We start from the raw sequence: 26,521 nt of genomic DNA, 5'->3' as shown, positions 1-26,521 counted from the left end.
GATGTCTTGATATACAAGCGATGTCTTGATATACAAGCGATGTCTTCATATACAAGCGGTGTCTCGATATACAAGCGATGTCTTGATATACAAGCGATGTCTCGATATACAAGCGATGTCTTGGTATACAAGCAATGTCTTGGTATACAAGCGATGTCTTGATATACAAGCGATGTCTTGGTATACAAGCGATGTCTTGATATACAAGCGATGTCTTGATATACAAGCGATGTCTTGGTATACAAGCGATGTCTTGATATACAAGCAATGTCTTGATGTACAAGCGATGTCTTGGTATACAAGCGATGTCTTGGTATACAAGCGATGTCTTGGTATACAAGCGATGTCTTGATGTACAAGCGATGTCTTGATATACAAGCGATGTCTTGATATACAAGCGATGTCTTGATATACAAGCGATGTCTTGATATACAAGCGATGTCTTGATATAAGAGTAGCGTCATGTCACATCTGAGTATAAAAGAGAAGAGAGGCTCCGCCTCTAAGTGTAGCAATATGGTTACATGTAATGAAGGGACAACATTCAGCAACTTATTGCTACACTTAGAGGCGGAGCCTCTCTTCTCTTTTATACTCTGTAAAGAAAATGCTTTGATATACAAGTGCTTTGGATTACAAGCGTGTTTCTGGAGCGGATTTTCCTCGCAATCTGAGGGATCGTCATTGATTATTAAATGCAAGTTCTATGGATCCAAGGCTGCAGATAACAATAATGAAGGAGCCCTCATGGCCCATTTACCCCCTGTCAGTGGCGGAACTACCGCCATAGCGACCCACGCGGGCGCTATGGGGCCCGCAGCCGAGTGGGGCCCGGTGAGGATGAAGAATGTAAGCCGGCTCCAGGGGCATCGTTAGGGCGTGGCTTGGGGGCGTGGCTTGGGGGGGGCCGGGTCCCCGAATGGGTCCCCGCAAAGCCCCGAGCGTCTGGGAGTCAGGAGCGTCTGATGCCGAAGGTTAGAATGTGGTGCTTGTAAAGTATATTGACCTGCTGCAGTTCTGTGTAAACCTTCAAAGAGGTGTAAGTGTAGAAGCAGGAGAAGGTTGTTACTGCGCTGGTCTAAATACGCAATGACACAAAATAATTAACCCCTTCCCGCCCGCCAATGACAGATTGACGTCGGCAAAGTGGTTGTAGAATCCTGACTGGACGTCATATGACGTCCTCAGGATTCTTAGCCGCTGCGCGCCCCCGGGGGACGCACATCGCGGCGATGGTTGTTGCATGGTGTCAGTCTGACCCCCCGCAACACCGATCTTGGTAAAGAGTCTCTCACAGAGACTCTTTACCATGTGATCAGCCGTGTCCAATCACAGCTGATCACGAAGTAAACCGGAAGAGCCGTTGATGGCTCTTCCTCACTCGTGTCTGACAGACGAAAGTAGAGGAGAGCCGATCGGCGGCTCTCCTGACAGGGGGGTTCGCGCTGATTGTTTATCAGCGCAGCCCCCCCTCGGATCGCCACATGGACCACCAGGGAAGGGCAAACTGTAAATAAAAGCTGAAAAAAAAACATAAAGAAAAAAAAAGATGCCAATCAGTGCCCACAAATGGGCACTGACTGGCAACATAGGTGCCACCCCACAGTGCCCATCCATGCCCAGTGCCCATCAGTGCCACCCATGAGTGGGCATAACTGTAGTGTGGGGGAGTTGTGAGGTCCTGTAGTGTGGGGGAGATGTGCGGTCCTGTAGTGCGGGGGAAATGTGCGGTCCTGTAGTGCGGGGGAAATGTGCGGTCCTGTAGTGCGGGGGAAATGTGCGGTCCTGTAGTGCGGGGGAAATGTGCGGTCCTGTAGTGTGGGGGGGGGGGTGTGCGGTCCTGTAGTGCGGGGGGGATGTGCGGTCCTGTAGTGCGGGGGGGAAATGTGCGGTCCTGTAGTGTGGGGGGGGGTGTGCGGTCCTGTAGTGCGGGGGGGAAATGTGCTTTCCTGTAGTGCGGGGGAAATGTGCGGTCCTGTAGTGTGGGGGGGGGTGTGCGGTCCTGTAGTGCGGGGGGGATGTGCGGTCCTGTAGTGCGGGGGGGGAATGTGCGGTCCTGTAGTGTGGGGGGGGGGTGTGCGGTCCTGTAGTGCGGGGGGGATGTGCGGTCCTGTAGTGCGGGGGGGAAATGTGCGGTCCTGTAGTGGGGGGGATGTGCGGTCCTGTAGTGCGGGGGGGATGTGCGGTCCTGTAGTGCGGGGGGATGTGCGGTCCTGTAGTGCGGGGGGATGTGCGGTCCTGTAGTGCGGGGGGGGATGTGCGGTCCTGTAGTGCGGGGGGGAAATGTGCGGTCCTGTAGTGCGGGGGGGGATGTGCGGTCCTGTAGTGCGGGGGGAATGTGCGGTCCTGTAGTGCGGGGGAAATGTGCGGTCCTGTAGTGTGGGGGGGGGGGGTGTGCGGTCCTGTAGTGCGGGGGGGATGTGCGGTCCTGTAGTGCGGGGGGATGTGCGGTCCTGTAGTGCGGGGGGGATGTGCGGTCCTGTAGTGCGGGGGGGGATGTGCGGTCCTGTAGTGCGGGGGGGAAATGTGCGGTCCTGTAGTGCGGGGGGGATGTGCGGTCCTGTAGTGCGGGGGGATGTGCGGTCCTGTAGTGCGGGGGGATGTGCGGTCCTGTAGTGTGGGGGGGATGTGCGGTCCTGTAGTGGGGGGGGGATGTGCGGTCCTGTAGTGCGGGGGGGGATGTGCGGTCCTGTAGTGCGGGGGGGGATGTGCGGTCCTGTAGTGCGGGGGGGAGATGTGCGGTCCTGTAGTAAGGGGGTCTTTCTTGTATTTCAGTGACGTCTCCTTCGTGGTGGGGGAGGAGCGGCAGGTGATCCACGCCCATCGCTGTATCCTGGCGTGCCGATGTCCCGTCTTTCAGAGGATGTTCAGCCATCAGATGCAGACTGCGCTGTCCCCGCAGGTCCCCTTGGTTCTCGCCGACACCGCGCCCGCCGTCTTCCTGGCTGTCATAGAATTCATCTACACCAACCATGTGACCCTCACCCGACGCATCGTGAGTACCAATCATGTGAGAGGAGGGGGCGGAGCTTCTACTAATGTCTATCCAATAAATTCCACATGTGAGAGGAGGAGGGCGGAGCTTCTACAAATGTGTATCCAATAAATTCCACATGTGAGAGGAGGGGGCGGAGCTTCTACAAATGTTTATCCAATAAATTCCACATGTGAGAGGAGGGGGCGGAGCTTCTACAAATGTTTATCCAATAAATTCCACATGTGAGAGGAGGGGGCGGAGCTTCTACAAATGTTTACCCAATAAATTGCCCCCAACGCGTTTCGTCAAAAGGGCCCTCGAGACTTTGACTTGTGGTTTGTAATTGATTATAGATAAAGGATTGATTAGATTGATCGTATGTAACATCTGATATGCCCCCCCATCCCCCACCAACGTAAATCTTCACCCCCCCTCCCCCGCACACAGGAAGCTTTACTTTTCATTATTTACCTTTTTTTATAAATTATCCAGCCCCGCCTCCTCTTGCATGTCATTGGCCCCGCCTCCTCTTGCATGTCATTGGCCCCGCCTCCTCTTGCATGTCATTGGCCCCGCCTCCTCTTGCATGTCATTGGCCCCGCCTCCTCTTGCATGTCATTGGCCCCGCCTCCTCTTGCATGTCATTGGCCCCGCCTCCTCTTGCATGTCATTGGCCCCGCCTCCTCTTGCATGTCATTGGCCCTGCCTCCTCTTGCATGTCATTGGCCCCGCCTCCTGGGATATAAGCGCCACATACCCCACGTGGTGGCGCCCTTCATTCAGTAAAGGGGAGGGGTCCCTGTTTCCATTTTTATGATGTCATCACCGGGTCTCTGTGAATCTTTATGCAATGCAGGCAGATCCTGGCTGGTGGGAGGGGCCGGCAGGGGGCTGTACATGGATTCCTGGAAATCTTTGTATTTGCATTCAGACCGCCCACATAAGACTCTGAGCCTCCATGATTGGAAGAACTGAAATCCAAAGAATGAAAGGGGTGGGGCCAGGTTGGGGAAGCAAGAGGTAGATGATGCTGGACGTCCTCCAGCCAGGAAATGGGGCGGGGCTCTACCTGTGCGAGACTGAAGGGGAGGAGCTGCTACACCTGTGCAAGACTAAAGGGGAGGAGCCGCTTCACCTGTTCAAGACTGAGGGGGAGGAGCCGGTACACCTGTGCAAGACTGAAGGGGAGGAGCTGCTACACCTGTGCAAGACTGAAGGGGAGGAGCCGCTACATCTGTGCGAGACTGAAGGGGAGGAGCTGCTACACCTGTGCAAGACTAAAGGGGAGGAGCCGCTTCACCTGTTCAAGACTGAGGGGGAGGAGCCGGTACACCTGTGCAAGACTGAAGGGGAGGAGCTGCTACACCTGTGCAAGACTGAAGGGGAGGAGCCGCTACATCTGTGCGAGACTGAAGGGGAGGAGCTGCTACACCTGTGCAAGACTGAAGGGGGAGGAGCCGGTACACCTGTTCAAGGCTGAAGGGGTGGAGCCGGTACACCTGTTCAAGGCTGAAGGGGTGGAGCCTCTACACCTGTGCAAGACTAAAGGGGAGGAGCCGCTTCACCTGTTCAAGACTGAGGGGGAGGAGCCGGTACACCTGTGCAAGACTGAAGGGGAGGAGCTGTACACCTGTGCAAGACTGAAGGGGAGGAGCCGCTACACCTGTGCAAGACTGAAGGGGAGGAGCCGCTACACCTGTGCAAGACTGAAGGGGAGGAGCTGCTTAACCTGTGCAAGACTGAAGGGGAGGAGCCGCTACACCTGTACGAGACTGAAGGGGAGGAGCCGCTACACCTGTGCATGACTGAAGGGGAGGAGCCGCTACACGTGTGCAAGACTGAAGGGGAGGAGCCGCTACACCTGTGCAAGACTGAAGGGGAGGAGCTGTACACCTGTGCAAGACTGAAGGGGAGGAGCCGCTACACCTGTGCAAGACTGAAGGGGAGGAGCCGCTACCCCTGTGCAAGACTGAAGGGGAGGAGCTGTACACCTGTGCAAGACTGAAGGGGAGGAGCCGCTACACCTGTGCAAGACTGAAGGGGAGGAGCTGCTTAACCTGTGCAAGACTGAAGGGGAGGAGCTGTACACCTGTGCAAGACTGAAGGGGAGGAGCCGCTACACCTGTGCGAGACTGAAGGGGAGGAGCCGCTACACCTGTGCGAGACTGAAGGGGAGGAGCCGATACACCTGTGCAAGACTGAAGGGGAGGAGCCGCTACACCTGTGCAAGACTGAAGGGGAGGAGCCGCTACACCTGTGCAAGACTGAAGGGGAGGAGCCGCTACACTTGTGCAAGACTGAAGGGGGAGGAGCCGGTACAGCTGTGCAAGACTGAAGGGGGAGGAGCCGGTACACCTGTGCAAGACTGAAGGGGAGGAGCCACACATGTTGTAGAGACATAAAGATCCCTGAAGTGTGAATTATTTAAAGGAGAAGTACGGACCGAAAAACAACAACAACCTGCTGCACACTTACCTCGCTGGAGAGGGGCGGGAGCAGCGTGCTGAGAGGCGGAGCCAGCTATTGATCAGGACATCTGGGAGGATCCTGACATTATTGTTGGGATCCTTTCATAGTCGGGTGCGGCTCTGTGCCATCAGCTGTCAGTGGACTTGCTCGCTGTCGGCTGATTCTAGGTCACAAAAGAGCTCAAGTAAGTGCGCCCCTGTGACCCCCAAAAGAAGTATGACCAAGAAAGCGTGTGATTATTGGGGACGGTATATAATGTATATTTATGTAACCAGAATCCATGTTTTCCTCCCCGCAGGCTCTGGAAGTTCTGACGTCGGCGGTGGAATACGGTCTGGATGAGCTGCGAAAGGTAAAACAGATCTGCCCCCCCCCCCTCCCCCCCATAGGTTCCTTCAATATTACAAAATCTTTACAATTTACACTTAACTGACGGGAACTCGCTGAAATCCGAAATCAGGCTGGCAGTGGGAGTGTCTTGTCAGTCATTAGACGGCACTGAGGTGAGCTTTGCGAAAGGAGAGAGCTGGCGGCGGGGGGCGGGGCAGTGGCACAGAATGAGGGGGGGAGGGGACAGGAAGAGAGGGTGTGAAGAAGTTCCACTTTCAAGTAAAAAGAGGAAAAGAAACGACAACAATCCTGTCTGAGGGGGAAATGCTGGGTGTGGTAGTCCAGGATGAGATTCCAAGGTATAAAGGCCAAAGTGCTCCCCCTCCCCCCCAATGTCACCCGGAGTCCTGGGGGGAAAATGTACCAAACTGCCCCCCCCCCCTGAACTGCCCCCAAGATGTAGGAGAATTATGTGTCAGTAGAGATCCAAACCCCCCCAATTATTTATTTTTTTCATGAGCACCAATCTGCATGCTTACCCTCTGAGGATAAATCCCCCCCCCAGGGCAAATCTGCCCCCCGCTGCAACTCCCCCTCCCAGCACAAATCCTCTCTCCTCCAATCCCCAAAGCACAGACCCCCCCCCCCTCTATCATATCATCTCTCCTACCACAAATCCCCTCCCCCCTGAGTCCTCAGAATTGTAGATCTCAGCTCCTCCAGTAATGTGTGTTTTCCCTGCTCTGCTCCTGCATGAGCATTGAAGGGTCTCCACATATTATACTATGGGGGGGGGGGTTGTATCTGTCAGAGGCAGGCTGGTTGGCTCCGCTGTGTCGGGGATCACATAGGAGGCATGCGGTCTAACAAAGGGAATTCCTAGCATGCCGGCGGAGGGGTGTGAGAATTCCTCGCTGTCATCGCTCCTTATATCCGATGCGTCCCATCATCAGACACGGGGGGGGGGGGGGGTCCTCTCCTCATATCCTATAGGAGGTCAGGGAGACTCTGCGGGGGAGGGGGAAGAGGTTTAATCTCCATCTGCAGGAATGATTCTTCACTGTAAGAGCTTCTTCCCCTGTGCAAGACTGAGGAGGAGGAGCCAGTACACCTGTGCAAGACTGAGGGGGAGGAGCCAGTACACCTGTGCAAGACTGGAGGGGAGGAGCCGCTACACCTGTGCAAGACTGAGGGGGAGGAGCCGCTACACCTGTCCAAGACTGAAGGGGAGGAGCCAGTACACCTGTGCAAGACTGAAGGGGAGGAGCCGCTACACCTGCGCAAGACTGAAGGGGAGGAGCCGCTACACCTGTGCAAGACTGAAGGGGAGGAGCCGCTACACCTGTGCAAGACTGAAGGGGAGGAGCCAGTACACCTGTGCAAGACTGAAGGGGAGGAGCCGCTACACCTGTGCAAGACTGAGGGGGAGGAGCCGCTACACCTGTGCAAGACTGAAGGGGAGGAGCCGCTACACCTGTGCAAGACTGAGGGGGAGGAGCCGCTACACCTGTGCGAGACTGAAGGGGAGGAGCCAGTACACCTGTGCAAGACTGAAGGGGAGGAGCCGCTACACCTGTGCAAGACTGAGGGGGAGGAGCCGCTACACCTGTGCAAGACTGAAGGGGAGGAGCCGCTACACCTGTGCAAGACTGAGGGGGAGGAGCCGCTACACCTGTGCAAGACTGAGGGGGAGGAGCCGCTACACCTGTGCGAGACTGAAGGGGAGGAGCCAGTACACCTGTGCAAGACTGAAGGGGAGGAGCCGCTACACCTGTGCAAGACTGAGGGGGAGGAGCCGCTACACCTGTGCAAGACTGAGGGGGAGGAGCCGCTACACCTGTGCAAGACTGAAGGGGAGGAGCCGCTACACCTGTGCAAGACTGAGGGGGAGGAGCCGCTACACCTGTGCAAGACTGAAGGGGAGGAGCCGCTACACCTGTGCAAGACTGAGGGGGAGGAGCCGCTACACCTGTGCAAGACTGAAGGGGAGGGATTTAACACTTCCTGAGGAAAGCAGTAACAATGTATCAATGTCTGTGAATGAAGATTTGTATCTTGCACGCATTTTTTCTCGATTACATGAAGACTCCTCCCCCTACTTCTATTAGCAATTATGTACACAAAACCCCTCCCCCCACCCCACCCCCGTACCTCTGCAGTTATCCGTCCAATCATCTCTACATGTCACCTGGCACTCCCTTCTTGGTAAATACCTTAGCCCCTCCTCCTCTGGAAGATTTACCCCTTCATGACCAGGCCATTTTTTGGTGATTCGGCACTGCGTCACTTTAACTGAGAATTGCGCGGTCGTGCGACGCTGTACACAAATATAATTGGCGTAGAGATTTCTTTCGGTGGGATTTTATCCCCTCGGCTATTTTTTATTTTTTTTCTATAAAACATCCAATAAAAAAGAAATCAAATTTCATCCTAAATTTCGGCCAATCAGATTTCTGCTCCCGATCAGTGTATTGATCGGTTTGATTGTTTTTGTGGGCGGAGTTCTGCCTTAATGCGGGTCAGAGAGTGACGGGGCAGCCAGGCAGATCGGCAATTTCGATATTTCCTTGAAGACCCCAGGAACGGATAATGAATAGAATCTGACGCGCTCGGAGGGGGGATGGGGGGATGAGAAGCGGACATCTTGGGGGCGTGGGGGGGGGGATGGGGGGGTCTCACGCGGGTCCGTGGGAAACGTCTCTGACGAGAGATTTCCGGAATCCTCGACCAGAAGAACAGGAAATGATAAATCGTTCCATCTGTCCGGCCAGCAAAGTCCCGCCCACTCCGAGATATGGAGGAGGGGCAAGGGGCAGCTGAGACTTGTAGTTCATCAGACTCTGGAAACAGAAGAGCTGCTGCAATACAACCGTCCAATCCTGTCCTAGAGATCATCCCACTGCCAGGCAACGGAGACCCCCCGAAGACTGCCAGGCACCGGAGACCCCCCCCCAAAGACTACCAGGCACCGGAGACCCCCCGAAGACTGCCAGGCACCGGAGACCCCCCCTCGAAGACTGCCAGGCACCGGAGACCCCCCCTCGAAGACTGCCAGGCACCGGAGACCCCCCCTCGAAGACTGCCAGGCACCGGAGACCCCCCCCCCGAAGACTGCCAGGCACCGGAGACCCCCCCCGAAGACTGCCAGGCACCGGAGACCCCCCCCCCGAAGACTGCCAGGCACCGGAGACCCCCCCCGAAGACTGCCAGGCACCGGAGACCCCCCCCCCGAAGACTGCCAGGCACCGGAGACCCCCCCCGAAGACTGCCAGGCACCGGAGACCCCCCCCCCCCCGAAGACTGCCAGGCACCGGAGACCCCCCCCCCCCTCGAAGACTGCCAGGCACCGGAGCCCCCCCCCCGAAGACTGCCAGGCACCAGAGACCCCCCCCCCCCGAAGACTGCCAGGCACCGGAGACCCCCCCCGAAGACTGCCAGGCACCGGAGACCCCCCCCCGAAGACTGCCAGGCACCGGAGACCCCCCCTCGAAGACTGCCAGGCACCGGAGACCCCCCCCGAAGACTGCCAGGCACCGGAGACCCCCCCCCCTCGAAGACTGCCAGGCACCGGAGACCCCCCCCCGAAGACTGCCAGGCACCAGAGACCCCCCTCCGCGAAGACTGCCAGGCACCGGAGCCCCCCCCCCGAAGACTGCCAGGCACCGGAGCCCCCCCCCCCGAAGACTGCCAGGCACCGGAGACCCCCCCCGAAGACTGCCAGGCACCGGAGACCCCCCCCCCGAAGACTGCCAGGCACCGGAGACCCCCCCCCGAAGACTGCCAGGCACCGGAGACCCCCCCCCCCTCGAAGACTGCCAGGCACCGGAGACCCCCCCCCCCTCGAAGACTGCCAGGCCCCGGAGCCCCCCCCCCGAAGACTGCCAGGCACCGGAGACCCCCCCCCCCGAAGACTGCCAGGCACCGGAGACCCCCCCCGAAGACTGCCAGGCACCGGAGACCCCCCCCCCGAAGACTGCCAGGCACCGGAGACCCCCCCCGAAGACTGCCAGGCACCGGAGACCCCCCCCCCTCGAAGACTGCCAGGCACCGGAGACCCCCCCCCTCGAAGACTGCCAGGCACCGGAGACCCCCCCCGAAGACTGCCAGGCACCAGAGACCCCCCCCCCCCCCGAAGACTGCCAGGCACCGGAGACCCCCCCAAAGACTGCCAGGCACCGGAGCCCCCCCCCCGAAGACTGCCAGGCACCGGAGACCCCCCCCCGAAGACTGCCAGGGGCTGAAGTGTCTTCTCAGCCATTAATACTGCATGTGACTTCATCACCCCCCTTATGTGATATTGGATGTCTCAGGATCCCAGTGTATGGGGGGGGAGGGGAGTGTTGGTATCGGCCCAGCAGATTGCATTGTCCTCCCGTTCCCAACTTCGTATTCAGAGCAGAGAACTTCTCTAGGAAATGTTTCCTGCTGGGGGGAGGGGGGCGGAAGGCGATGACATCATAAATTCCGGCTGCAGATGTTCCCCGGAGGTCAGAGAGAGACTTTCATGTGAACAGAGATTCTTCCTCTTCCTCCATCCGCTTCTCATCAGAGTAACATTCCGCTATATACCATGCGCACCGCGCCGCTATATACCATCCGCTTCTCATCAAAGGAACATTCCGCTATATACCATCCGCGCCGCACCGCGCCGCTATATACCATCCGCTTCTCATCAGAGGAACATTCCGCTATATACCATCCGCACCGCGCCGCGCCGCTATATACCACCCGCTTCTCATCAAAGGAACATTCCGCTATATACCATCCGCGCCGCACCGCGCCGCTATATACCATCCGCTTCTCATCAAAGGAACATTCTGTTATATACCACCCGCACCGCGCCGCGCCGCTATATACCATCCGCTTCTCATCAAAGGAACATTCCGCTATATACCATCCGCGCCGCACCGCGCCGCTATATACCATCCGCTTCTCATCAGAGGAACATTCCGCTATATACCATCCAATATATACCGTCCGCGCCGCACCGCGCCGCTATATACCATCCGCTTCTCATCAGAGGAACATTCCGCTATATACCATCCAATATATACCGTCCGCGCCGCACCGCGCCGCTATATACCATCCGCTTCTCATCAGAGGAACATTCCGCTATATACCATCCAATATATACCGTCCGCGCCGCACCGCGCCGCTATATACCATCCGCTTCTCATCAGAGGAACATTCCGCTATATACCATCCAATATATACCGTCCGCGCCGCACCGCGCCGCTATATACCATCCGCTTCTCATCAGAGGAACATTCCGCTATATACCACCCGCACCGCACCGCGCCGCTATATACCATCCGCTTCTCATCAGAGGAACATTCCGCTATACCATCCGCACCGCACCGCGCCGCGCCGCGCCGCTATATACCATCCGCTTCTCATCAGAGGAACATTCCGCTATACCATCCGCGCCGCGCCGCTATATACCATCCGCTTCTCATCAGAGGAACATTCCGCTATATACCATCCAATATATACCGTCCGCGCCGCACCGCGCCGCTATATACCATCCGCTTCTCATCAGAGGAACATTCCGCTATATACCATCCAATATATACCGTCCGCACCGCGCCGCTATATACCATCCGCTTCTCATCAGAGGAACATTCCGCTATATACCACCCGCACCGCGCCGCTATATACCATCCGCTTCTCATCAGAGGAACAATCCGCTATATACCACCTGCTATATACCATCCGCAGCGTGCAGCGCCGCTATATACCATCCGCTTCTCATCAGAGGAACATTCCGCTATATACCATCCGCACCGCACTGCACCGCGCCGCTATATACCATCCGCACCGCGCCGCTATATACCATCCGCACCGCGCCGCTATATACCATCCGCACCGCGCCGCTATATACCATCCGCACCGCTATATACCATCCGCACCGCGCCGCTATATACCATCCGCACCACGCCGCTATATACCATCCGCACCGCGCCGCTATATACCATCCGCACCACTATATACCATCCGCACCACGCCGCTATATACCATCCGCGCCACGCCGCTATATACCATCCGCACCGCGCCGCTATATACCATCCGCGCCACGCCGCTATATACCATCCGCACCACGCCGCTATATACCATCCGCGCCGCTATATACCATCCGCACCGCGCCACTTTATACCAACCGCACCGCTATATACCATCCGCACCGCTATATACCAACCACACCACGCTGTTATATACCATCCACACCACGCCTCTGTACAGAGACTGATGTGATGTGGGGGGGGAGGGGACATTAGAGTGTAAGCTCCTCTGTACAGAGACTGATGTGATGTGGGGGGGGAGGGGACATTAGAGTGTAAGCTCCTCTGTACAGAGACTGATGTGATGTGGGGGGGGAGGGGACATTAGAGTGTAAGCTCCTCTGTACAGAGACTGATGTGACTGTGGGGGGAGGGGACATTAGAGTGTAAGCTCCTCTGTACAGAGACTGATGTGATGTGGGGGGGAGGGGACATTAGAGTGTAAGCTCCTCTGTACAGAGACTGATGTGATGTGGGGGGGAGGGGACATTAGAGGGTAAGCTCCTCTGTACAGAGACTGATGTGATGTGGGGGGGAGGGGACATTAGAGTGTAAGCTCCTCTGTACAGAGACTGATGTGATGTGGGGGGGGAGGGGACATTAGAGTGTAAGCTCCTCTGTACAGAGACTGATGTGACTGTGGGGGGAGGGGACATTAGAGTGTAAGCTCCTCTGTACAGAGACTGATGTGATGTGGGGGGAGGGGACATTAGAGTGTAAGCTCCTCTGTACAGAGACTGATGTGATGTGGGGGGAGGGGACATTAGAGTGTAAGCTCCTCTGTACAGAGACTGATGTGATGTGGGGGGGGAGGGGACATTAGAGTGTAAGCTCCTCTGTACAGAGACTGATGTGATTGGCTCAGTGTTCTCTGTACAGCGCTGCGGTATATGTCAGAGCTATATATATATATATATAAATAATAATAATAATAATTTTTATGTTGCAGATCTGTGTAGATTTTATCGGTCAGTCGTTGTCGGTGGAAATGGTGTGTGAAGCTTTACAGGTGAGAAGAATTGGATGTCATATGATCAGTCGCAGGGTGGTCAGTGGTAGGGTGGTCGGTGGTTGGGTGGTCGGTGGTTGGGTGGTCAGTGGTAGGGTGGTCGGTGGTTGGGTGGTCGGTGGTAGGGTGGTCGTGGTAGATTGGTCGGTGGTTGGGTGGTCGGTGGTAGGTTGGTCAGTGGTTGGGTGGTCGGTGGTAGGTTGGTCGGTGGTAGGGTGGTCGGTGGTAGGGTGGTCAGTGGTAGGGTGGTCGGTGGTTGGGTGGTCGGTGGTAGGGTGGTCGTGGTAGATTGGTCGGTGGTTGGGTGGTCGGTGGTAGGTTGGTCGGTGGTAGGGTGGCCGGTGGTAGGTTGGTCAGTGGTAGGGTGGCCGGTGGTAGGGTGGTCGGTGGTAGGGTGGTCGGTGGTAGGGTGGTCGGTGGTTGGGTGGTCGATGGTTGGTGGTCGGGTGGTCGTGGTCGGTGGTTGGGTGGTTGGTGGTTGGGTGGTCGATGGTTGGTGGTCGGGTGGTTGGGTGGTCGGTGGTTGGGTGGTCGGTGGTTGGGTGGTCGGTGGTCGTTGGTTGGGTCGTCGTGGTTGGGTTGTCGGTGGTCGGTGGTTGGTGGTTGGGTGATTGGTGGTTGGGTGGTCGGTGGTCGGTGGTTGGGTGGTCAGTGGTAGGTTGGTCAGTGGTTGGTGGTAGGTTGGTCAGTGGTTGGGTGGTTGGTGGTCAGTGGTTGGGTGGTCGGTGGTAGGTTGGTCAGTGGTTGGTGGTTGGGTGGTCGGTGGTAGGTTGGTCGGTGGTCGGTGGTTGGGTGGTCGGTGGTTGGTGGTTGGTGGTTGGGTGGTTGGGTGGTCGGTGGTAGGTTGGTCGGTGGTTGGTGGTTGGGTGGTCGGTGGTTGGGTGGTCGGTGGTCGGTGGTTGGGTGGTCGGTGGTTGGGTGGTCGGTGGTTGGGTGGTTGGGTGGTCGGTGGTAGGTTGGTCGGTGGTTGGTGGTTGGGTGGTCGGTGGTTGGGTGGTTGGTGGTTGGGTGGTCGGTGGTTGGGTGGTCGGTGGTTGGGTGGTCGGTGGTCGTTGGTTGGGTGGTCGTGGTTGGGTTGTCGGTGGTCGGTGGTTGGGTGGTCGGTGGTTGGGTGGTCGGTGGTTGGGTGGTCGGTGGTTGGTGGTTGGGTGGTCCGTGGTAGGTTGGTCGGTGGTTGGTGGTTGGGTGGTTGGTGGTAGGTTGGTCGGTCGGTGGTAGGTTGGTCGGTGGTAGGTTGGTCGGTCGGTGGTAGGTTGGTCGGTGGTTGGGTGGTCGGTGGTTGGGTGGTCGGTGGTTGGGTGGTTGGGTGGTCGGTGGTCGGTGGTTGGGTGGTCGGTGGTTGGTGGTTGGGTGGTCGGTGGTTGGGTGGTGGGTGGTCGGTGGTTGGGTGGTCGGTGGTTGGGTGGTCGTGGTTGGGTTGTCGGTGGTCGGTGGTTGGGTGGTCGGTGGTAGGGTGGTTGGGTGGTCGGTGGTTGGGTGGTCGGTGGTTGGGTGGTGGGTGGTCGGTGGTTGGGTGGTCGGTGGTCGTTGGTTGGGTGGTCATGGTTGGGTTGTCGGTGGTTGGTGGTTGGGTGGTCGGTGGTTGGGTGGTCGGTGGTCGGTGGTTGGGTGGTCGGTGGTCGTGGTTGGGTGGTCGGTGGTTGGGTGGTCGGTGGTAGGTTGGTCAGTGGTTGGGTGGTTGGTGGTAGGTTGGTCAGTGGTTGGTGGTCAGTGGTTGGGTGGTCGGTGGTAGGTTGGTCAGTGGTTGGGTGGATGGTGGTTGGTGGTTGGGTGGTCGGTGGTTGGGTGGTTGGGTGGTCGGTGGTAGGTTGGTCGGTGGTCGGTGGTTGGGTGGTCGGTGGTAGGTTGGTCGGTGGTCGGTGGTTGGGTGGTCGGTGGTTGGGTGGTCGGTGGTCGGTGGTTGGGTGGTCGGTGGTTGGGTGGTCGGTGGTAGGTTGGTCGGTGGTTGGGTGGTTGGTGGTTGGGTGGTCGGTGGTAGGGTGGTCGGTGGTTGGGTGGTCGGTGGTTGGGTGGTCGGTGGTAGGTTGGTCCGTGGTTGGGTGGTCCGTGGTTGGGTGGTCCGTGGTTGGGTGGTCGGTGGTTGGTTGGTCGGTGGTTGGGTGGTTGGGTGGTTGGCGGTAGGTTGGTCGGTCGGTGGTAGGTTGGTCGGTGGTAGGTTGGTCGGTCGGTGGTAGGTTGGTCGGTGGTTGGGCGGTCGGTGATTGGGTGGTCGGTGGTAGGTTGGTCGGTGGTTGGGTGGTTGGGTGGTCGGTGGTCGGGTGGTCCGGTGGTCGGGGGTAGGTTGGTCAGTGGGCGGTGGTTGGGTGGTCAGTGGTTGGGTGGTCGGTGGATGGTTGGTCGGTGGTTGGGTGGTTGGGTGGTCGGTGGTTGGGTGGTCGGTGGATGGTTGGTCGGTGGTTGGGTGGTCGGTGGTCGGTGGTTGGGTGGTCGGTGGTTGGGTGGTTGGGTGGTCGGTGGTTGGGTGGTCGGTGGTCGGTGGTAGGGTGGTTGGGTGGTCGGTGGTTGGGTGGTCGGTGGTAGGTTGGTCGGTAGTAGGGTGGTCGGGTGGTCAGTCGCAGGGTGGGTTGGTAGGTTGGTCGGTGGTAGGTTGGTTGGTGGGCAGTGGTAGGGTGGTTGGGTGGTCGGTGGTCGGTAGTAGGGTGGTCGGGTGGTCAGTCGCAGGGTGGGTTGGTAGGTTGGTCGGTGGTTGGGTGGTTGGGTGGTCGGTGGTAGGTTGGTCGGTGGTCGGTGGTTGGGTGGTCGGTGGTTGGGTGGTCGGTGGTTGGGTGGTCGGTGGTAGGTTGGTCGGTGGTTGGGTGGTCGGTGGTTGGGTGGTCGGTGGTAGGTTGGTCGGTGGTTGGGTGGTTGGTGGTTGGGTGGTTGGTGGTAGGTTGGTCGGTCGGTGGTAGGTGGTCGGTGGTAGGTTGGTCGGTCGGTGGTAGGTTGGTCGGTGGTTGGGTGGTCGGTGGTTGGGTGGTCGGTGGTAGGTTGGTCGGTGGTTGGGTGGTCGGGTGGTCGGGTGGTCGGTGGTCCGGTGGTCGGGGGTAGGTTGGTCGGTGGGCGGTGGTTGGGTGGTTGGTGGTCGGTGGTTGGGTGGTCAGTGGTTGGGTGGTCGGTGGTTGGTGGTAGGTTGGTCGGTGGATGGTTGGTCGGTGGTCGGTGGTTGGGTGGTCGGTGGTTGGGTGGTCGGTGGATGGTTGGTCGGTGGTCGGTGGTTGGGTGGTCGGTGGTAGGGTGGTTGGGTGGTCGGTGGTTGGGTGGTTGGTGGTCGGTGGTTGGGTGGTCAGTGGTTGGGTGGTCAGTGGTTGGTGGTAGGTTGGTCGGTGGATGGTTGGTCGGTGGTCGGTGGTTGGGTGGTCGGTGGTTGGGTGGTGGGTGGTCGGTGGTTGGGTGGTCGGTGGTTGGGTGGTCGGTGGTTGGGTGGTCGGTGGTTGGGTGGTTGGGTGGTCGGTGGTTGGGTGGTCGGTGGTCGGTGGTTGGGTGGTTGGGTGGTCGGTGGTTGGGTGGTCGGTGGTAGGTTGGTCGGTAGTAGGGTGGTCGGGTGGTCAGTCGCAGGGTGGGTTGGTAGGTTGGTCGGTGGGCAGTGGTAGGGTGGTTGGGTGGTCGGTGGTCGGTAGTAGGGTGGTCGGGTGGTCAGTCGCAGGGTGGGTTGGTAGGTTGGTCGGTGGGCAGTGGTAGGGTGGTTGGGTGGTCGGTGGTCGGTAGTAGGGTGGTCGGGTGGTCAGTCGCAGGGTGGGTTGGTAGGTTGGTCGGTGGTAATGGAAATGTTTTCTTAAAGTATAACTATTGGAAATTCTTGTTTTAGTGTTGGATGGGGGAGGGGAATTAGACCCCCTGCTGGGTTTGTAGTGCTCTCTGTGTCCCCATTAGAGAGATTCCCCTCCCCCTCTCTATTTGTCAGTTTCCTGTTATCACTGAGAGTGGAAGAAAATCCCAAATGTTGTCCCCAGAACAGGAAAAGAGGGAAAATCTTTCAATGGAGACAATTGTATTTCAGGAAGTGAAGGGAGTTCTCCCCGATGGGACAGGAAGTGAAGGGAGTTCTCCCCGATGGGACAGGAAGTGAAGGGAGTTCTCCCCGATGGGACAGGAAGTGAAGGTGGTTGGGTGGTCGGTGGTAGGTTGGTCGGTGGTTGGGTGGTTGGTGGTTGGGTGGTTGGTGGTAGGTTGGTCGGTCGGTGGTAGGTTGGTCGGTGGTTGGGTGGTCGGTGGTTGGGTGGTCGGGTGGTCGGTGGTCCGGTGGTCGGGGGTAGGTTGGTCGGTGGGCGGTGGTTGGGTGGTTGGTGGTCGGTGGTTGGGTGGTCAGTGGTTGGTGGTTGGGTGGTCGGTGGTTGGGTGGTCGGTGGTTGGGTGGTCAGTGGTTGGTGGTAGGTTGGTCGGTGGATGGTTGGTCGGTGGTCGGTGGTTGGGTGGTCGGTGGTCGGTGGTTGGGTGGTCGGGTGGTCGGTGGATGGTTGGTCGGTGGTTGGGTGGTCGGTGGTTGGGTGGTCGGTGGTTGGGTGGTCGGTGGTTGGGTGGTCGGTGGTTGGGTGGTCGGTGGTCGGTGGTTGGGTGGTTGGTGGTTGGGTGGTCGGTGGTTGGGTGGTCGGTGGTTGGGTGGTCGGTGGTCGGTGGTTGGGTGGTTGGGTGGTCGGTGGTTCGGTGGTTGGGTGGTCGGTGGTCGGGTGGTCGGTGGATGGTTGGTCGGTGGTTGGGTGGTCGGTGGTCGGTGGTTGGGTGGTTGGGTGGTCGGTGGTTGGGTGGTCGGTGGTTGGGTGGTCAGTGGTCGGTGGTAGGGTGGTTGGGTGGTCGGTGGTTGGGTGGTCGGTGGTAGGTTGGTCGGTAGTAGGTTGGTCGGGTGGTCAGTCGCAGGGTGGGTTGGTAGGTTGGTCGGTGGTAGGTTGGTCGGTGGGCAGTGGTAGGGTGGTTGGGTGGTCGGTGGTCGGTAGTAGGGTGGTCGGGTGGTCAGTCGCAGGGTGGGTTGGTAGGTTGGTCGGTGGTCGGGTGGTCTTTTGCAGGGTGGTCAGGGGTAGGTTGGTCGGTGGTAATGGAAATGTTTTCTTAAAGTATAATTATTGGAAATTCTTGTTTTAGTGTTGGATGGGGGAGGGGACCCCCTGCTGGGTTTGTAGTGCTGTCTGTGTCCCCATTAGAGAGATTCCCCTCCCCCTCTCTATTTGTCAGTTTCCTGTTATCACTGAGAGTGGAAGAAAATCCCAAATGTTGTCCCCAGAACAGGAAAAGAGGGAAAATCTTTCAATGGAGACAATTGTATTTCAGGAAGTGAAGGGAGTTCTCCCCGATGGGACAGGAAGTGAAGGGAATTCTCCCCGATGGGACAGGAAGTGAAGGGAATTCTCCCCGATGGGACAGGAAGTGAAGGTGGTTGGGTGGTCGGTGGTAGGTTGGTCGGTGGTTGGGTGGTTGGTGGTTGGTGGTAGGTTGGTCGGTCGGTGGTAGGTTGGTCGGTGGTAGGTTGGTCGGTCGGTGGTAGGTTGGTCGGTGGTTGGGTGGTCGGTGGTTGGGTGGTCGGTGGTAGGTTGGTCGGTGGTTGGGTGGTCGGGTGGTCGGTGGTCCGGTGGTCGGGGGTAGGTTGGTCAGTGGGCGGTGGTTGGGTGGTTGGTGGTCGGTGGTTGGGTGGTCAGTGGTTGGGTGGTCAGTGGTTGGTGGTAGGTTGGTCGGTGGATGGTTGGTCGGTGGTCGGTGGTTGGGTGGTCGGTGGTCGGTGGTTGGGTGGTCGGGTGGTCGGTGGATGGTTGGTCGGTGGTTGGGTGGTCGGTGGTTGGGTGGTCGGTGGTTGGGTGGTCGGTGGTTGGGTGGTCGGTGGTCGGTGGTTGGGTGGTTGGTGGTTGGGTGGTCGGTGGTTGGGTGGTTGGGTGGTCGGTGGTTGGGTGGTCGGTGGTTGGGTGGTCGGTGGTTGGGTGGTCGGTGGTCGGTGGTTGGGTGGTTGGTGGTTGGGTGGTCGGTGGTTGGGTGGTCGGTGGTTGGGTGGTCGGTGGTCGGTGGTTGGGTGGTTGGGTGGTCGGTAGTAGGTTGGTCGGGTGGTCAGTCGCAGGGTGGGTTGGTAGGTTGGTCGGTGGTAGGTTGGTCGGTGGGCAGTGGTAGGGTGGTTGGGTGGTCGGTGGTCGGTAGTAGGGTGGTCGGGTGGTCAGTCGCAGGGTGGGTTGGTAGGTTGGTCGGTGGTCGGGTGGTCTTTTGCAGGGTGGTCAGGGGTAGGTTGGTCGGTGGTAATGGAAATGTTTTCTTAAAGTATAATTATTGGAAATTCTTGTTTTAGTGTTGGATGGGGGAGGGGAATTAGACCCCCTGCTGGGTTTGTAGTGCTGTCTGTGTCCCCATTAGAGAGATTCCCCTCCCCCTCTCTATTTGTCAGTTTCCTGTTATCACTGAGAGTGGAAGAAAATCCCAAATGTTGTCCCCAGAACAGGAAAAGAGGGAAAATCTTTCAATGGAGACAATTGTATTTCAGGAAGTGAAGGGAGTTCTCCCCGATGGGACAGGAAGTGAAGGGAGTTCTCCCCGATGGGACAGGAAGTGAAGGGAATTCTCCCCGATGGGACAGGAAGTGAAGGGAGTTCTCCCCGATGGGACAGGAAGTGAAGGGAGTTCTCCCCGATGGGACAGGAAGTGAAGGGAGTTCTCCCCGATGGGACAGGAAGTGAAGGGAGTTCTCCCCGATGGGACAGGAAGTGAAGGGAGTTCTCCCCGATAGGACAGGAAGTGAAGGGAGTTCTCCCCGATGGGACACAGATGGAAAGACCTGACGGGGGTTCTAACCCTCCATTATTCTATCCAAAATAGAAAAAAAACATTTTGCCTTTTAGTTCTAGTGTAAAAATAGATAGAAGAGCTAAGCTCCGCCCCCATGTGCTGACAGCGGGTTCCTCATCCCTCCCCCCTCGGGATTGGTTGTTCGGAGGAACGAGTGGCAAAACGTTCTCCGATTAATCGCCAAGAATCGTTATCGCGATTTTCCCTCCGTTGCGACAAAGAATTTCCCGATCTTTCTCGCGGCTCGCCGTCTGCCGAGGATCAGAAGATTCGTGGAAAGTAAACTTTGTAACAATTTGTCTTTTACATCAAAGGGATGAACTTCGGTCTGTAGATGAGGGAAGTTTCACCACCAAACCTTTTTCTTTGCTAGGAAATGACTTGGAACCCCAAACATTATATTTTAGAAGAGACCCTAGAGAATAAAATGGCGGTCGTCGCACGGTATTTGCGCAGCCGTCTTACAAATGCATTTTTTTGGGAAAAAATAAAACAAACCGACCAGTAAATTTCGCCAATTTTTTGTACAATGTGAAAATTTTCCGCCGCGAGAATCGTGATCTTTATTCTAAGCAAAAAAATCGCAGCGATTCGAAGATCCGCCGATTTTCTGGGTATTCGTTTTTAAGAGGAGTCTTATGACTACAGAACACCTCCCCCTTTAATTCTTTATATCAGAGATGGGAGGGGTTCTGTAGTCCACGTGGATAACTGGAAACAATGTAACTGATAGGAGTGCAGCACAGGAAGTTCCTTTTAGGGAGATCTTCCACTTCACTTCCTGTTGTGTCTCCAGGAGAGGAAATGACGGAGAATCCCCCCAGTGGGGACATCAGGAATCAGTAAAACCAGACATGGGGGGGGGGGGCTCAGCCTGCGGCCCTCCAGCTGTTGCAGAACTACAAGTCCCATGATGCACTGCAAGGCTGACAGTTACAAGTATGACTCCCAGCGGCTGAGGGATGATGGGACTTGTAGTTCTGGAGGGTCGCAGATTGAGCGCCCCCCCCTCCCCCCCCCTGGAAGAAGACTGACGCTGTAAGCTCTGTTTTTATTGGTCGGATTTTAGGGGATTGTTTTGCTGTTTCAGGCGGCGGTCACCTACGGGCAGACGGACTTACGGCAGCGATGTCTGGTGTTCATTGAGCGCCACACGCAGGTGAGTGAGGGGAGTGTCCTCTGCTGAACTCCGCCCCCAAATACAAAACTGGGACATCTAGAAATAAATCCCCCGTTAATGAAGGGGGTTAATACGGAGTGGGGTGTCGGGTTACTTCGGATCGGGGGTGGGGTGTCGGGGGTGAATTCGGGTCGGGGGTGGGGTGTCGGGGGTAAATTCGGGGGTGGGGGGTCAGGGTGAATTTGGGGGTGGGGGGTCAGGGTGAATTTGGGGGTGGGGGGTCAGGGTGAATTCGGGGGTGGGGGGTCAGGGTGAATTTGGGGGTGGGGGGTCAGGGTGAATTCGGGGGTGGGGGGTCAGGGTGAATTCGGGGGTGGAGTGTCGGGTTACTTCGGATCGGGGGGTGGGGTGTCGGGGTGTCTGGGGTGACTTTGGGTCGGGGAAGGGGTGGCGGGGGTTACTTCGGGGTGTCGGGTTGTCGGGGGTGACTTCGGGTCGGGGGTGGGGTGGCGGGGGTTACTTCGGGGGTGTCGGGTTGTCGGGGGTGACTTCGGGTCGGGGGTGGGGTGAGTCAATCGATCGTCCCCGGGATTATTGATCGTCTTTCTTGCAGGACGTGATTCGGACGAGGAGTTTCCGGGAAATCTCGGATTTGGGGATGATCAGCATCCTGAAGAGCGATCGGATCTCCCTGGATGAAGTTCCTCTGATTCACGCCGTCCGGGAATGGGCCCATGTCAGCTCAGTGAGTGATCCCGGCCGATGTGTGGCGGGGGAGGGGCGGTGAATGAGTGGTGGGGGAGGGGCGGTGAATGAGTGGCGGGGGAGGGGCGGTGAATGAGTGGTGGGGGAGTGGCGGTGAATGAGTGGTGGGGGAGGGGCGGTGAATGAGTGGTGGGGGAGGGGCGGTGATTCGGTGAATGAGTGGCGGGGGAGGGGCGTGCCCGGTACTGAAGGGGTTAATGGTAAAAGGGCGGAGTCTTGTGACGGGTTCTCTTTCTATTTCCTGTTTGATGATTACAAAGTATCACTGAGAGGAAATGTTTGCTGGTTGTCGGGGGGCGTGTCCATGTCTTCCATGACAACTCTGCTGTGACCTCATCACACAATACCGACCAGAGGGCGGGGCTTATTATACATAGATTTGGAGAATTAGGGTGGGGTTTGTAGCAGAAGTGCCCCTCCTCCTCCCCCCGGGAACCCCTCATAATGGGGGACAGACATTCACGGGGTATAACTAACATTAGTCTGAGGATCCTCGGGGGCGGTCCTACATTTTAGGGGTTCTTATATTTGATTGGATGTGTAACGATGGTGTTTCTGGTTGTAGGCGGTCCTGGGCGTGTCCGTGGCTGAAGTCGCACATGATGTGGTGCGGGAGCTCCGCCTCTTCCTGTTGTCCCCGGAGGAGCTGACCACTCTGGAGAAGGAGAACGCCAAAGACGAGCTGATCCCTGTAAGACCGCCCCCTGTGTCACCCCCGGCCTATGAGGAGCTTAATAATTCCCGGCCAATCAGAACTGATCTTCTCTTTGTTTTCTCAGGAGTTTCAGATCGCTCAGTCCTGGAAGTTCCTCGCCCTGAAGAAAGCGATCGGCTCGGAGCCCCAACTGATCCGCCGGAGGAGGGGCACTCTCCCCAGAGACCATCACCGCTACCTGGACCCGCCCCCTAAGGGAGGAGCAGAGCGCTAGCTCCTGGACCCGCCCCCTAAGGGAGGAGCAGAGCGCTAGCTCCTGGGCCCGCCCCCTAAGGGAAGAGCAGAGTGTAAGCTCCTGGACCCGCCCCCTAAGGGAGGAGCGCTCTCTCCTGGACCCGCCCCCTAAGGGAGGAGCAGAGCGCTAGCTCCTGGGCCCGCCCCCTAAGGGAAGAGCAGAGTGTAAGCTCCTGGACCCGCCCCCTAAGGGAGGAGCAGAGCGCTAGCTCCTCGACCCGCCCCCTAAGGGAAGAGCAGAGCGTTAGCTCCTGGGACCGCCCCCTAAGGGAGGAGCAGAGCGTTAGCTCCTGGGCCCGCCCCCTAAGGGAGGAGCAGAGCGTTAGCTCCTGGGACTGCCTCCTAAGGGAGGAGCAGCGCGTTAGCTCCTGGACCCGCCCACAGTCTGATGACGTCATTCGTTCAGCTTGTAAACGATCGTCTGGAAATTTCATAAAAATCTTTTCTTATTAAACTTTATTGTTGTCAATCATTTCCTGTCCGGAGAATGTCCAGCAGCATCAAGTCCTTTCTTCCCCATCCCCAGCCTGACCACGCCCCTTTCATTCCTCCCTCCCCCTTCCAGGCTCCTCCCCTCATCCTACTCACAATGCTCCGCCCTTTTCAGCTCTTTCAGTCAGAATCACATGTGGGCGTTACCTATGCAAATACGGCCTGCCTAGGAACGCCCACTTCTCCACCCATCAAGGCATGACTCCGCCCACTTCTTACATCAGCAGTGAGGGTTCTGAAGAGGCGTATTAAGGCGGGGCTGGGATGGTTTCAGGAAGTTATGTACCGCCCCCTGCTGGCTCCTCCCACCAGCCATGATCTTCCCACATTGCATAGAGAAGCGCAGAGACCCGGCGATGACGTCACAGTATGTCAAGAAAATTGAAAAGTTTTGTTACAAAAATTAAACCGGAATCTTGATGGGGGAGGGGCAGGGGAGAAATGTAGCGGGGGCAGCACTCCCGGGGGGGGAGGGGCTTCTGATATTCACAGTACCGGGGTTCCTCCGCAGGATGACGAGCCGCAACCTTCCCGACCAATCACATTAGGGAAACCCGGAGGAGCCTATTACCAGGTCAGGGGCCCCAATTACAGGGCCACTCCCAACTAAACTGATCTCCATCAATTATCGATGGGACTCTGACCAATGAAAGGAACTCATAACTCCTCATACTGGGGGGCCCTGTCAGATGTTGGGGTTCCGGGGACCTGGGGGGCCCTGTCAGAATTTTGGGGTTTCGGGGACCTGGGGGGCCGTCTGATGGTTCTGGGAAAAGAATTGGGATTTATCGGATAATTTGATGTTATTTAACTGCTTTAGACCCAAAAGACGGCCTCCAGGGGGCGCTAGAAATCCGGGAGGCCGTTTTTGACGGCCTTGCGTCCTCCGGCCACTGGGGGGCGCACCCGGCGCATCCCCGAGATGTCGATGCATGTGCCTGGAGGCCGCGATGTCCGCCAGGTACCCGCGATCGGCAGTCACAGAGCAGAGACATGGATCTCTGTGTAATGATGGGGTGCAGGGGCGGACTGACAACTCATGGGGCCCCCGGGCAATAGAAGATTATGGGGCCCCCGGGCTTACAGGTGGCCACCACGCCAGGAGGCAGTGCAGAGGCGAGCAGCTAAAATCTCAGGATTTTCACATTAAAAGCATGTCGGTTTCGGACATATCGGGGACAGATCTAAAAAAACACAGATTTTTACATACTGTCCCTGGTTTTACTGAGCCTGGGGGCCCCCTAGTGGCACGGAGCCCTCGGGCAGTGCCCGAGTGACTCAATGGTCAGTCCGCCCCTGATGGGGTGTAAACACAGAGCTCCATGTCCTGTCAGGGGGAGGAGGTGTGTCCCTTGTACATAGGAACACAGATCGGTCCCCTCCCCCAGTCAGTCCCCTCCCCCCACAGTAAGAATCACTCCCTAGGGAACACAACCCCTTCCCTGCCAGTTACATTTTACAGTTATTAGTGCATTTTTGTAGCTCCGATCGCTGTATAAATGTGAATGGTCCCAAAATAGTGTCAAAAGTGTCCGATGTGTCCGCCGCAATGTCGCAGTCCTGACAAAATTCGCAGATTTCCGGCACTACTAGTAAAAAAAAATAATAATAAAAAAAATGTCATAATTCTGTCCCCTATTTTGTAAACACAGTGGGCCGGATTCAGAAAGAAGATCCCCCGTCGTATCTCTGAGTCCGGCCGTCGTATCTCTGAGTCCGGCCGTCGTATCTCTGAGTCCGGCCGTCGTATCTCTGAGTCCGGCCGTCGTATCTCCGAGTCCGGCCGTCGTATCTCTGAGTTCCGGCCGTCGTATCTCTGAGTCCAGCCCGTCGTATCTCTGAGTCCGGCCGTCGTATCTCTGAGTCCGTCCGTCGTATCTCTGAGTCCGGCCGGTCGTATCTCTGAGTCCGTCCGTCGTATCTCTGAGTCCGGCCGTCGTATCTCTGAGTCCGGCCGACGTATCTCTGAGTCCGGCCGTCGTATCTCTGAGTCCGGCCCTCGTATCTCTGAGTCCGGCCCTCGTATCTCCGAGTCCGGCCCTCGTATCTCCGAGTCCGGCCGTCGTATCTCTGAGTTCCGGCCGTCGTATCTCCGAGTCCGGCCCGTCGTATCTCTGAGTCCGGCCGTCGTATCTCTGAGTCCGGCCGTCGTATCTCTGAGTGCGGCCGTCGTATCTCTGAGTCCGGCCGTCGTATCTCTGAGTCCGGCCGTCGTATCTCTGAGTCCGGCCCGTCGTATCTCTGAGTCCGGCCGTCGTATCTCTGAGTCCGGCCCTCGTATCTCCGAGTCCGGCCGTCGTATCTCCGAGTCCGGCCCTCGTATCTCCGAGTCCGGCCCTCGTATCTCCGAGTCCGGCCGTCGTATCTCTGAGTTCCGGCCGTCGTATCTCCGAGTCCGGCCCGTCGTATCTCTGAGTCCGGCCGTCGTATCTCTGAGTCCGGCCGTCGTATCTCTGAGTGCGGCCGTCGTATCTCTGAGTCCGGCCGTCGTATCTCTGAGTCCGGCCGTCGTATCTCTGAGTCCGGCCCGTCGTATCTCTGAGTCCGGCCGTCGTATCTCTGAGTCCGGCCCTCGTATCTCCGAGTCCGGCCGTCGTATCTCCGAGTCCGGCCCTCGTATCTCCGAGTCCGGCCGTCGTATCTCTGAGTCCGGCCGTCGTATCTCTGAGTCCGGCCGTCGTATCTCTGAGTCCGGCCCTCGTATCTCCGAGTCCGGCCGTCGTATCTCCGAGTCCGGCCCTCGTATCTCCGAGTCCGGCCGTCGTATCTCTGAGTCCGGCCGTCGTATCTCTGAGTCCGGTCGTCGTATCTATGCGCCGGATTCATAGAATCAGGTTACGCATAGATCTCCCTAAGTGACTTACACCGTCGGATCTTAGGCTGCAATTCCAGGCCGGCCGCTAGGTGGCGCTTCTGTATTATTACGCAAGGAATATGCAAATGAAGATTTACGCCGATTCAGAAACGAACGACCGCCCGGCGCTTTTTTTTTACTCGTTTGCGTTCAGCTTTTTCCGGCGGATAGTTACCCCTGCTATTTGCGGCGTATCCAATGTTAAGTATGGGCGTCGTTCCCGCGCCGAGTTTTGAATTTTTTACGTCGTTCACGAATACGGATGGACGTAATTTACGTTAACGTCGAAACCAATGACGTCCTAGCGACGTCATTTGGAGCAATGCACACTGGGAAAATTTGCGAACAGCGCATTCGCTGTTTGATCAGCGCGAGGACGCCGGGGGATTTACGATACGCCGCCGCAACTTTAGAGGCAAGTGCTTTACCTCAAAAACTTGCAGCGGCGGATTGTAAATCAGATCTAAAGATCCGCTCACCTATCTGAATCCGGCCCTGTAACTTTTGTGCAAACCGATCGATAAAACGATTATTGTGATTTTTTTTACCACAAATATGTAGAAGAATTCGTATCGGCCTAAACTGAGGGAAAAAAAATGTTTTTTTATTTATTTTTTGGGGGATATTTATTACGGCAAAAAGTAAAAAATGTGTTTTTTTTTCAAAATTGTCGCTCTATTTCTGTTTATAGCGCAAAAAATAAAAACCGCCGAGGTGATCAAATACCACCAAAAGAAAGCTCTATTTGTGGGGAAAAAAGGACGCCAA

The 26,521-nt window shown here is 57.3% G+C and overlaps 1 protein-coding gene across 1 annotated transcript; it reads left to right on the top strand.

Moving 5' to 3' along the window:
• Positions 1–2,775: 2,775 nt before the first annotated feature.
• Positions 2,776–22,864, top strand: LOC120921873 (BTB/POZ domain-containing protein 19-like; the record flags this gene model as incomplete). Its single annotated transcript, XM_040334362.1, has 7 exons — positions 2,776–2,995; positions 5,745–5,798; positions 12,785–12,844; positions 20,664–20,732; positions 21,307–21,438; positions 22,024–22,149; positions 22,238–22,864. Coding segments are annotated over 7 exons (811 nt in total), but the record flags the coding sequence as incomplete, so codon positions are not given.
• Positions 22,865–26,521: the final 3,657 nt, after the last annotated feature.

Source organism: Rana temporaria (genome assembly GCF_905171775.1).
Source record: "Rana temporaria chromosome 7 unlocalized genomic scaffold, aRanTem1.1 chr7b, whole genome shotgun sequence".
In the NCBI taxonomy this organism is placed as follows: Eukaryota; Metazoa; Chordata; class Amphibia; order Anura; family Ranidae; genus Rana; species Rana temporaria.
The sequence above is the reverse complement of the archived record's forward strand: the minus strand, read 5'-3'. Positions and strand labels throughout refer to the sequence as shown.